Raw genomic sequence first — 12,377 nt, forward strand, 5'->3', positions numbered from 1 at the left:
GCCCTGCACCGCCCCGCCCTGCGCCGCCTGCGCTTGGCGGCTCTCCCCGCGGGTGACTCTGATTGGACCTCTGGGCCCTGCGGCTCTGATTGGACGGCCAAGACCCATTCGCTGATTGGCCGCGTGGGCGAGGCAGAGGAGAGCCGTGCGCAGCAGCGCATTGGGGCCGTGTGCAGACCCGCGTGTGGCGCAGGCCAGGACCCTGAAAATAAACAGCCGCTACTTTGCGAGCGTCTCTCCCTGGGTCTGCGTCATTTTCTCTGCCGCTTCGGGCCCGTTCAGACACCGAAGGTGAGGACTGGGAGTCGGGGCTAAAGCTAGGGGGAACCGTGTTGCGGGTCCTGTTCCGAAGCGGACGAAGAGAGTAAGGAGCGGCGAGGCGGTGATGGCGGCCGCACTTTGGCCTTCTCCGCTGCTGCGTCAGGCGGGAAACTCGGCTGCCACTGCTGTCTCAGGCCGGAGTTTCTAGACTTCTGCAGTCCAGTGACCCTCCTGCCCTTCCTTCCGTCCTGGGAAGCTGGGCCGCCGCGCGTCGGGGCCGCTCCCAGGGCCAAGGCCGCACCCCAGGCCACAGCCTTACAGAAAGTGAGGCCCTGGCCCGTGCGCCCTTGGGACCGAGTCCCTGAGACTTCGAGGGTCGCGGAATGCGGGACAGAGGGTCGATTTGGCGGTAACTTATTGAAAGGAGGCCATGTGGTGGAAAAAAGCCCTTGGTGGGGATGTAAAAGGATTGGTGTTAGGGTACTTAATGCAGGCCATGTGCTGCGGTAGTGGGCCTAGCGGGCAATGTGCCAAAGGTTCTTAGGCCTTAGAAAATGGTCCTTGAAGAAGATCTTGAGTTTAGAGTGGTAGGACACCGGCTGCAAGGCCTGAGAATCTTTGGAATTCATACTTTCCGTATTTGATAGCTTCCCGATTCTCGAATTTTTATCGTTAGTCAAGTGCTAAGTTGCTTGTCTCACATTACAGCTCGAAAAGTGACAGGATTCGCTTTCCATGAATCAACACTATTTAAGTTAGAGGAGCTTTTTAAGAATGCCATTAACAGAAAAAAAAAAAAAAACAGTTTGTCAAACTTCCAGAAGCACAGCATCAGTACCTTTGCATCATTTCTTGGATAAAACGAACACCGTGTGATCTAAAAACGAGACATGAAGGTTAATTAGCCAGCCTTCATCCAGATTTTCCAAACATGAAAACCTATTTTAGATAGGAATCGTACCCCACATTTGGGTTTGCGTGTTGATTTTATTATGGGTAAGGCTTTAGCTTGTTGCCACATGTTAACCACATGGCCTCAGCCACAGGGCACTTCCAAGGAAGTGACATCTGGTCTTGGGGGGGTCTTTGTAAAAGAAAACATTGCTCATTGTGACTTCAGATAGTATGTAAGAGTCTGGATTCATTTTTTTGTTTATTTTAAGATAAAGGAGAATTATTTTACATTCTCGTCTTGCCCCAAATTTCAAGTTTTTAAAAGTAGATTTTCCTCTTTTCCTATTGTTTGACAGTTTTAGAGTGAAACATAACCGGCTAATTCCTGCATCATTGAGAACCTTAATTAAATTAGCAACTTTGTTACTTTTCCTCAGGCACCATAAATTTGCAAGGTTTTGAGGGTTTTAAAAAGATTTGTGATATGCAGTTCCTACCTCTTAGGCTTTCTTCTCACAAAGCAGCTCTTTTAAAAGGCTTCTAAAAAAAAATCACTCTAGTCATGGTTTTATCAAACACTAAGTGCTACATACATAGGTGCATGCTCTTTTTAGCTTGTTGAGCCTGATTCTTGTCTACAAGGAGCTCTGTGTGTATTGGAATGTAAAAGGAATAATTTATTAGATTCCCAAGAGCTGGATTAAAGACTTAATTTTTTTCCAAATTGCAACTCCTGGCAACAGTATTTTTTTTTAAAACTATTTTGTACTTATACATGTCACATTAGAAAACTTGTTTAAGTTTTTTTTAACAGTCAAAGGTCCACATTCCTTTTCATATTGATAAAAAAGAGAGGTAATGTATTTTACACACATAGGCAGTCTCAAATATTTTGAGCCAAATCTGTGGAAGACAAAGGGTCAATTATTACACCAGCATTTGAACATCTGGTACAGGCAGAGTGCTATCTTTTTTTTTTAAGGTATTATAAATGGGTTTTATAATATGGTTTTATGATTGTATGATTGGATTCTTTTTATCTTTTAAAATCTAATAAAAATATGTGGTACATAAATGGGAAGGTACCAAATAGGTGCTTTAAAGCAATAGAACCACAATTCGACTTAAGGCATTTTGCTTTATCGTGCTTCACAGATGTTGTGTTTTTTTACAAATTGAAGGCAAGACCCTCCACCAGCAAAAAGATTAGAACTCACTTTATTGTGGTGCTCTGAAACAACCAACAATATCTGAGGCACACTTGTAATTGGAAAGATTGGTTTTGGCCTATCTTGAGCATAAGGGAGATTTTGCTTTTTTTCCCTGTAGGAGGGAGTGAGGTGGGGTTGTTTTTTTTTTTAATTGTTGGTTTTCTTTCCTCTTCCTAGTCTGACAGTAGTGAAGAGCCAGAAGACTGATGCCAAGGCATCCTGGCCTACTATATGGAGAATGCTTTTTCCATACTGTCTCACTTAAGACAACTCCTATTCTGGCAGTGTCAGATGTTGCTGCAGTAAGGGCATGCTATGAGAAATTCCAGTAAACTTCATCTTTTTCATGTTGTAAAAAAAACTGCTGGACTAATAAAATGAGAGCCACCAAAATTCAAGTTGTAAGTCATTGGATTCTGTTAATCAGGAGTATGAGACTATAGTACAGTGATCACCTAGACTGGCTCCATAGTTGCAAATGAGGGTATTTAGTGAAATTAGGTTGTCAGTTTTTGGGTCTGTGGTGACATTCTTAAGTCATACCTACTTTGGCTTAAAATTCAGGAAAACTGTGTGATAGCATACTGTGAATAAATTCATTTATGGCTGTGGATTTTTAAAAAGTCATCAGTTCTAGTTTTATCTAAAGAGAAATATAGAACAGGTACTTTTTGTATTAAAATTCAAATTAACATGTGCTTTGTACAATTATTTGCTATATAATATAGTTTTGAAGTAGGGAGTGAATGGTGTACTCTTATGATAATAGCATTTTTGTGTACTTTATTACCATTTAACCCTAACAAGCCTCTGCAAAGGACTTAGAGCCAGTTATATGGCTTTGGGTAAGTCATTTGGTCTCAGATCAGTAAAATGGGAACAAGAATACATAACTTGAAGGGTTGTAAGGATTATAAATAGTATATTAATTTTTGATTCATAGGTGATATTTAACTATTATTTAAAACTCTTCAGAGTAATCAGGGCAGGCAGAAATAGATGTAAGTAACCAAGGTCATAACAGTAGATGTACGAACTAGGATAAGAGCATAGAATTGTTCCCAGTATTGTACTCTGGTCTCCATTATTCTGGTCAGAGTGCAGGTAACACACAAGGTAACTTTCCAGTATGTATTTAATTTTAACAGCAGTTTGAAACGTTTCAATACCATGTTGGAACACTAAACTGACTTAGAGCATAAAAATGAATGAGTACATTCATATGGCAAAAGTTCCACTATGTTCTAAATGCAATTAGGTCAACTGTGGATGAGTCAGGGATAACCCCTAAGCTTGGGGAAAATAACTAGACATGTGGCAAATGTGAATATATATATAGCTGTGTTAAAAAAATGTTAAAGCTATTCAGATTCCCATCTCACTTTGTCACACATCAACTTGCCTTTTGCTACTTACTTTAAATGTATTTATGGAGTGAGTTACGGTCTTTTTTTTTCATTGGAACTCGTTGGTAGTCTTGGCCATGTACTGTTAAGAATTAAGTTGTTTACTGGCTTTGTTCTTAGCATCAAAAACATGGTACAGTTTACTGACATTAATGAAGACAAATTAGTATGACCATTTGTGTTTTGGTACCAATTCCAGGATTTAAACATTAAAGCCTAGATTAATGCAAACTGTAAAATAGACTTCTTAGTTTAGCATGCATGGCTTCTCACAGTGAATCTTTAATCTTTTCACGTGATATCTTGACTGCCTTTACTCCTGCTGCCTGGCATGCCATGTGCTCCTACCACATCTTTAGGTATGATTTGTGTCATGAAAATTCAGTCCATACAAATTGAAATGGAAACAGGTAATCTGATATCCGTTGAGAATGTGAAGTCCTTTAGAATTCATGCATTTTCTTATCTCTTCATTTCATTCAGTAAGTAGAGTAGTCCACTCTAAGCCTGCTATGTAGATGTTGGACTGAGTTTTATCTACCTTTAAGCAGCCTAACTTAATTGGGGGAAAGGTGGAAAGGAAGCTATGTAAGCAGAGGACAGTAAACCCTTGCAGTTTTTAAAATTGAGCGTCTACTTAAGCACAAGTCACCTGGCAACAATTCTCAGTACAGATCAACTTTACCACCTTCCTTGCAAATAAAGACAGGAGAGAAGGGGTCAAGTGTTTGAAGCAACACACAGCAAATGGTTGACCCAGATTTACCTGTGGTCTCCAAATCTTTTTACCATGTAAGGATACAATGATTTTTAGCAAAAGGAAGAAAATATATGTTCTCCTACCTGCAACAGTGAAAATACAATATTTTGTCTTTTAAGTTAGTGTATATGTTTTGTAGCATTCCATAAAATATTACTGGGGTCTAGTTGATTGTGAATTCTTGGAGTAATAGGAAGAGCCTGGGTAGCAAGTTAGGGGTCCTGACTTTTAGTCACCTGGAGTGAAAAATTTCTCAGTTACATGGGGAGATTTTATTAGATAATCTGAAATATTCTTGAATTTAGAATGATTGTAGTAGATCTTTTGTTATTTTAATGGTGCATTAACTCTTGTGTTAGCAAGAATTAGGAGTTTTATTTTCAGTATTTAGATTCGATTTGGGTCTAAAAACTATTTCATTGCAGTTAAAATACTGAGTTATATAACTACTACTAAAAGGATAATCATATGGGTGTTATGATGATTCAAAGGTACATTACTTGGTCTCTGCTCTCAAGGAATATGATAAAAGGCAAACCTGGTAGAACCATCAGATGTATAAACAAAGTGTCCTGGGTCTTAATAGGAAGGAGACCCAGAGGCTAGGAGATGGAATCAGATTCTTTTATAGAGTTGGCATTTGAGCTGGCCCTTGAAGGTTGGCAAGGGTTGTGACAAGTGGAGGGGACAGCAGGCAGGACAGTGCAGAAAAATTCCAGGCAAGTGAGAATCATGGAGCCATAAGCCATAAATATAGCTTTGTCTTACGTTACTTACTGCCTTTAATTTCCCCCAAGGAATAGCATGAAATTCTCTAAAGATTTAACATGACTGTTAGAATGGGTACCTACTATAAGTAGCGTGCCTCTTAAACTTAGTGGGAATCAGTTGGTTTACTGTTACTAAAGAGCTAATTCTATTGCAAGGGACTCGGTGAAAATAGACCAGCTGATTGACTTGGCCAAAGGGGAGGAAGGCAGATTTCATACACATTACCTGAGGCCACTGGGCTGACCTTTAAAAAGTATGTGCCCTACTGATGATGGTCTTTGGGATGTTAATGAAATTAGTGTTTTCCTTTCCCTTTAAGATTTAGCAGTTTTTTTTAAAAACCTTAATTTATTTCAGTAAACAAAATTATGTGAGATTAAAATTTGTTGATGCAAAACAAACTAGTTTCAGTGTATATATTTCTGCCTTTATCACTGAACTGTGCATGTCTGTTTTGCAGAATAGTTTAATTGCAGTCTAAATGGAGAAATAACTGCTTTCCCTAAATTTGTAGTACTTATTGAAATGATACTTTTTAACCAATTTCAATTAGCAGTTAGAGTAGGAGGAAATAGTTTAATGTTTAACCTGAAAATGTTATTTTAGCTAATTGACTTCTTTCCAGAAATAGTACTTTTCCTGTCATTTCTTTTTCCCCTGTTCACTTTGAATCTGGGTCCCATGAATAGAGATAAGACAGAATGGAGAAATAGTTCATGAAAAACCTACATATAGGTTAGTCAGTTCTAGAGTAGCTGAATTTTTTAAAAATAGTATTTCTAGTTTAAAGTAAACTTAGATTTTTAACTGCTAACCCACTGATAAACAGCTGATGATTCATTGTAACATTTTCTTCCTACTTTACTATTATGAAATAAACGAGATCCTTTTAAAGCAGCAATCTTAAGGAGATTTCTGGAACTATCATTTCTTTAGCTCTAGAAATGCATATTGAATGTTGGATTGTCAGCTTTTCTAAAAGATAGTATCTTGTTTAAGTATTAAATTTTAAAATACTAGTACTTTTCAAATTGCCTGGGTTACCTTGTATAAGGAAGTGATTATTTCTGTGCAAAGAACTTGCTGAGCGCAATAGTTAAATATGCTCAAATTATTCTGACTGTAAACTGGAGAAGATGCAAAATGAAGAAAACGGGAATGTGGGGAGGATGAGGTGTTTTTTTTTCTGTGATCATTTTATGTGACATTCATTTTTTTATCCTTACTGATCTCTCTGGTGTAAACCAGCAGGTCACATGATTTAGAATGCTAACACCAGTATAAGAAAGCAAATCTCAAATTTTGCAAAAATACATTTTTAATCTCATTGACTGGTTTCTTCTGACTAGCAATATGCATTATATATCTGAACACACTAACTACAAGGATCCCATAAGGTGCCCTCCTCCCATTTTTGTATTATATTTATATGGCAAGTGTCAAGAGTTGGTAGAAAGATTCCTCTGAAAATATATCCTAAATTTGATTGTAGAGAGGATAAGTATTGAATTTTCTTGAGTATTTGGCCATGGAAGCTTTAATTTTTGGTTGCTAGATTTCTCTACAACTTGATGAACCATTTACTGTACCATGTGCTGTGATTGGTTTGGGTGATTCCACTGTCTTGAAACAGTATGTTTTGCTAGATCACAGTGCTTATGCTTGTCACTGAGAGGGTATTTAAAAAACTTTGTGTATCATTGCTTGACACTAGAATTAAGGGTTAAGATATCTAGCTATGAAGTTTGGCAGTATAAAGGTTACATTGTTTTTAGCTATTTTGTTTTTTAAAAGCCACTTTACTAGGAGTTTGTTCTGCAACATTCCATTCCATTCTAGGAATAGCCTACTTATTTTTAGATTGTTACATAAAAAGTATAAAATCCATTTGCTTTAATAGCAGTTCTGCTTTTATTTTGAAACAATACCCAATAAAGGAGTCTATTATGAAATTCCAAGTAGCCGTGTTTTAAATGTAAAATTATAGAAAATTGAAAATAGAAGAAAAAATATATATAGTCCCAGTGCATTAGATAGTATTAGTGCCTTGGCGTGCCTCTGTTGTTTTTCTAATATTTTTAATGTACTCTCTAGAGATAAAATTTATAGCCTGCGTTTCTGTTAACACAGCTGTTCTGAAGACTCATTTGGCAAGCATTACAGTATAACTAGGCACTGTGTTAGGTGCTAAGGTTACAGAGAGAAATTGTTTTTCTTCCCCTACCCCTCACAGAATCTATACTACAGCTCTCTTGGTTTGGATTATTCCCATTTTCTGACCAGTAAATGACTTCTAGTTGCTCAAAATAAAGTTTACTGGCTTATAAACATGAAAATGTGTCTGTTAAGTTGGACCTGGAGTGAGGTATTACTAATTATGTTTAATAATGGGTGTTTATTGATACCCTATACATTTCAGCACCCCATCAATAATTGAATTAGCATGTGTTTTAATATATATATGCGTAATCTTAATTGTAACAATCAAAAATAGTATGAAAAAATGTAATGTTTTACAATTTGTTTTTCACTTTTAATATATTTTATAGTAGGTGTATAATGCCTAAGCAAATAGTTGCGTGATTATTTTTCTAACTGATATATTTGCTGGCTTTTTTCCCCCCAGAATAATTATCAAAAAATACACTAAAAGCTAGAAGTAATTTCAAGTGGTTAAATGTTGTTTTTAATACTTTGAAGATCTGACTGTAGCCATGAGCAGCAATGAGTGCTTCAAGTGTGGACGATCTGGCCACTGGGCCCGGGAATGCCCGACTGGTGGAGGCCGTGGTCGTGGAATGAGAAGCCGTGGCAGAGGTGGTTTTACCTCAGATAGAGGTATTTTTATCGAATTAAAAATTTTGAAGTACTCGAGTATTCATTAGAATCAAGACTTGCCTAATTAGCCACATTATTTTTGTTTCTGTCCCAAATAGGTTTCCAGTTTGTTTCTTCATCTCTTCCAGACATCTGTTATCGCTGTGGTGAGTCTGGTCATCTTGCCAAGGATTGTGATCTTCAGGAGGATGGTAAGTATTTAACACTTTTCATATCCTTCTAGAACTTGGAGAGGTGAGCACAGCAACATAACATTAGAAAAGATTTTCCACTTTTGAGGTTTTGTATTGTATGGTTTAAAAACATAGTAACGTTTTATAAAGATTTTATAGTCTTGGTCTGCTTCTTTTTCTTATTGTTGAAGCCTGCTATAACTGCGGTAGAGGTGGCCACATTGCCAAGGACTGCAAGGAGCCCAAGAGAGAGCGAGAGCAATGCTGTTACAACTGTGGCAAACCAGGCCATCTGGCTCGTGACTGTGATCATGCGGATGAGCAGAAGTGCTATTCTTGTGGAGAATTTGGACACATTCAAAAAGACTGCACCAAGGTGAAGTGCTATAGGTAAGTTGTTAGAATGTTGCTGGAGGAATGCTTATTGCAGAGATTCTTTTAGAGATGAATTAGCTATGAATGGAAGGATGTCGTGGATCAATACATTCAGTGAAAGTTGGCTGTGACCAACAATCTATCTGTACATTAGTATTTTGCCATGATAGCTTGTGGCAACTTATACAACTTGGGGAATTTTTAATGTTTTAAAAATAAGAATGTTATAAGTTTTGATTTGTACATCCCTGTGAGATCTCAGGGGTTATTTTGCATAAAGACATATCATCTTGGCTTGTATTTTGGTTTTGATGTTGGTTGATACCGTAAAGGTGAAAATTTTAATTTTGCGGCTTTGCTGAGTAGCTTTGTTATATAATTCCTCCTTTTTGCTCTTTAGGAGGTTAATAAGACTGTCTTGAGAACAAAAATGTATTGATTTCACTTGTCATTGCTTTTTGTCCTGCAATGATTGTTGCTTTAGTACAGTTTTTTTATATTTTCTAAGCACTATGGTGAAAAACTATTTTAATTTCTTCTTTAGGTGTGGTGAAACTGGTCATGTAGCCATCAACTGCAGCAAGACAAGTGAAGTCAACTGTTACCGCTGTGGCGAGTCAGGGCACCTTGCCCGGGAATGCACGATTGAGGCCACAGCTTAATTATTTTCCTTTGTCGCCCCTCCTTTTTCTGATTGATGGTTGTATTATTTTCTCTGAATCCTCTTCACTGGCCAAAGGTTGGCAGACAGAGGCTACTCCCAGGCCAGTGAGCTTTACTTGCTGTGTAAAAGAAGGAAAGGGGTGGAAAAAAAATCGACTTTCTGCATTTAACTACAAAAAAAAGTTTATGTTTAGTTTGGTAGAGGTGTTATGTATAATGCTTTGTTAAAGAACCCCCTTTCCGCGCCACTGGTGAATAGGGATTGATGAATGGGAAGAGCTGAGTCAGACCAGTAAGCCCATTGTGGGTTTTTTGAATATGTTCCCATGTAGGAGGTAAAAACCAGTTCTGGAAGTGTCTGTGAGCTTCCATAAATAACTTTTAATTTTAGCATAATAATGGCCTTGGATTATCTGACCTCAGTAGCTGTTAAATAACATCTGTATCAGGCCATACATAGAACGTACAGTTGAGTGGGAGTAAACAAAATAAAAAGACAAACGTGTGTTAATATCTATGCGAGAAAAATCGGGATAAAAGCCTAAACAGGAACAACTTCCTAGCATTGATGCTGGATAAGCAGATGGTGATGGCAAAAGTTTAGAACACATTTTTTTCAAAGACTAAATCTAAAATGCAGAGTAAACATCTATGCTCAGAGTTAGCATAATTTGGAGCTATTCAGGAATTGCAGAGAAGTGCATTTTCACAAAAATCAAGATGTTATTTTTGTATACTATATCACTTAGACAACTGTTTCATTTGCTGTAATCAGTTTTTTAAAGTCAGATGGAAAAAGCAACTGAAGTCCTAGAAAATAGAAATGTAATTTTAAACTATCCAATAAAGCTGGAGGAGGAAGGGGAGTTTGACTAAAGTTCTTTTTGTTTGTTTTAAATTTTCATTGATGTATATAGTGCAAAATGCCATATTAAAGAGGGGAATGTGGAGTACTGAAAGCTGATAGTTTGGACTTTTCTTTTTGTTACCTCAGTCGTGTCTTCGATAATGAAATATAGCTATTACAAGGAAGCATAGGCTTTATAGTTTGGTGTCAATTGTGTTGCAGGGATGTAGAAAACATAATCCTCTTTCTAATCTTTTATAATGCCTTTTAGTTCATGTTCATTCTGAATAGTTTAAAACCATTGCTGTGTTTTAGCATTTCATATTTTTCCTAAGCTTCACAAAGGTCTGAAATGTTGGATTCCTTGTTTTTCTAGGATCTGGAGTTGAGATGGACCTTAGAAATCATCTCGTTTAATGAACTCACTTTATAGATGAGTTACTAGAAGTTTAATTTGCTTGAAGGAACAAATTAGAACCTAGAGCCTCAAGTGTCTTTCCCACCCTATGTTCTCTGTTCTTTTTTATTCTCCCACTGAACTAAATACAGTTAGTGGTATATTTTTTCCCAACCTTCCCCCCCACACACCCTTTTTACAGTGCCATGTCATTCTTGACCTTAGATGTATTGTGAATTTTTCATCTCTTTCTAGGGTCTGATCAGTTTGTGATGCTGTGGTGTTAAGATGTTAGTGTCTAATCTGTGCTGTGCCAGTTCTAACTTTGTCCAAATTAGTGGTCCAAAGCAAGCAAGAAAGTGAAATCATGGCAGGTTTATTTCTTTATGAATATAGATTTACATGTTTCTTCTTCATTTTATATTTTTACTGAGAAAAGTCAGATGTTAACTAAGCATGTTAAATATAATGTTGATAATTTTAGTTTCTACTGCAGTATGAAACAGCCTAACAGAAGACCTTATTTTCAAAGGCATCACTGTTAAATGTAATTAAATTTAAGGTTAGTGGTGGTGGTGCATGCACAGAGGGTTATTTTCCCCCAGGGTTTCTGGTGTCAAGTAGAAAAACATAAAACATAGAAAATGAGATATTTAGAACTGTTTTTTTGCTTCGTACTATTCTCGGGACTGCATTTGGAATATCTGGGGGCATTTTGTTTCAGGACCCTTTGATACGCAAGAACCTACTCACAGCTGACCATAAAGTGTTCTTTAATGAGATACCATTTGTTTGCATTGACTTTGGTGACTGAGCAAGTGCAATGTGAAAATAAGTTTTGCATGGAAGTTAAGCTAATTACTAGGAACCAGTGGGTAAGAACCTGGATTCTTGGAAGCGAATTCTTCCTACAGGAGATATGGACTAGGAAGAAACCAATCCCCTGTGTTTCTGTAATATCTGCTGACTTTCACATCCCTGTGTAAACTAGATAAAAGGTCAAGGATTTCACTTATTACATGGGTTGAGGGGATGAAGGAAAGATAAATGGAGGTAATACAATGAATTTTGCATTGTCTAAAGGATAAAACTTTATCTTGCTCTTGCATCCCTGTTAGGTTTTGCTGCTTTTTTGCCTTCTTTTATAATAGCTATTTCTCCTTAATTTCTTGAAGCTTCTTTATCAGTGACTTGAGTAGATCAAAAGGTCTTGCATAGCCAGTTTTTTTAAACCAGGTCCAGTCAAGGTGTATAAATTGCATTTGGTTAAGTTTCTTTAGTCTCAATCTTCCAAGTTTCTCACTTTTCCTCCTTATAACCTTGATTTTTTTTCAAGAATGTCCTATATTTACTGATTTTTTTTCTTCATGGTGTCATTTAGCTTGTTTATATCTTCTCTATTTCCTGATCTAGAGGCTTGATCATTGGGTTTAGCTCCAGTTCTGGCAAGCATGTAATGTTTCATTACATCAGTTTTACCATTAATATAGAACTTGATCATTTAAGGCGATCTTTTCTTTCATTGTAGTGATAATACATTTGAAAATTTAGTAGTCTATCTCAGTATCCTTTCACTTAATGCTTTTAGCATTTATCATCTGTTGCTTTATGTTCATAAACATGTATAAAAGGAATATAGAATGTAATTACACTGGTTCAGTAAAACCACATTATACTGAGAGTGATATAGTGCACTTCCATGGTTTTGAATTTCTTTATAAATCTTGAATGTCATTAAAAAAACATAAGGAAAAGTTGGTTTTCTTAAATAGTCACATTTC

The 12,377-nt window shown here is 37.0% G+C and overlaps 1 protein-coding gene across 5 annotated transcripts; it reads left to right on the top strand.

Moving 5' to 3' along the window:
- The first annotated feature begins 131 nt into the window (after positions 1-131).
- Positions 132-10,311, top strand: CNBP (CCHC-type zinc finger nucleic acid binding protein). 5 transcript variants are annotated; one of them, XM_006909043.3, is made up of 5 exons: positions 132-291; positions 8,004-8,141; positions 8,240-8,332; positions 8,503-8,704; positions 9,234-10,311. In XM_006909043.3, the coding sequence occupies exons 2-5, from the start codon at positions 8,018-8,020 to the stop codon at positions 9,349-9,351; spliced, it is 537 nt and encodes a 178-aa protein (XP_006909105.1). In that variant the 5' UTR covers positions 132-291; positions 8,004-8,017; the 3' UTR covers positions 9,352-10,311. The 5 variants fall into 5 exon arrangements, with proteins under 5 accessions (XP_006909105.1, XP_006909106.1, XP_006909107.1 ...); XM_006909044.3 differs by having other exon boundaries at positions 8,506-8,704; XM_006909045.3 differs by having other exon boundaries at positions 8,004-8,120.
- The last annotated feature ends 2,066 nt before the right edge of the window (positions 10,312-12,377 follow it).

This window comes from Pteropus alecto, unplaced genomic scaffold (genome assembly GCF_000325575.1).
Source record: "Pteropus alecto unplaced genomic scaffold, ASM32557v1 scaffold191, whole genome shotgun sequence".
In the NCBI taxonomy this organism is placed as follows: Eukaryota; Metazoa; Chordata; class Mammalia; order Chiroptera; family Pteropodidae; genus Pteropus; species Pteropus alecto.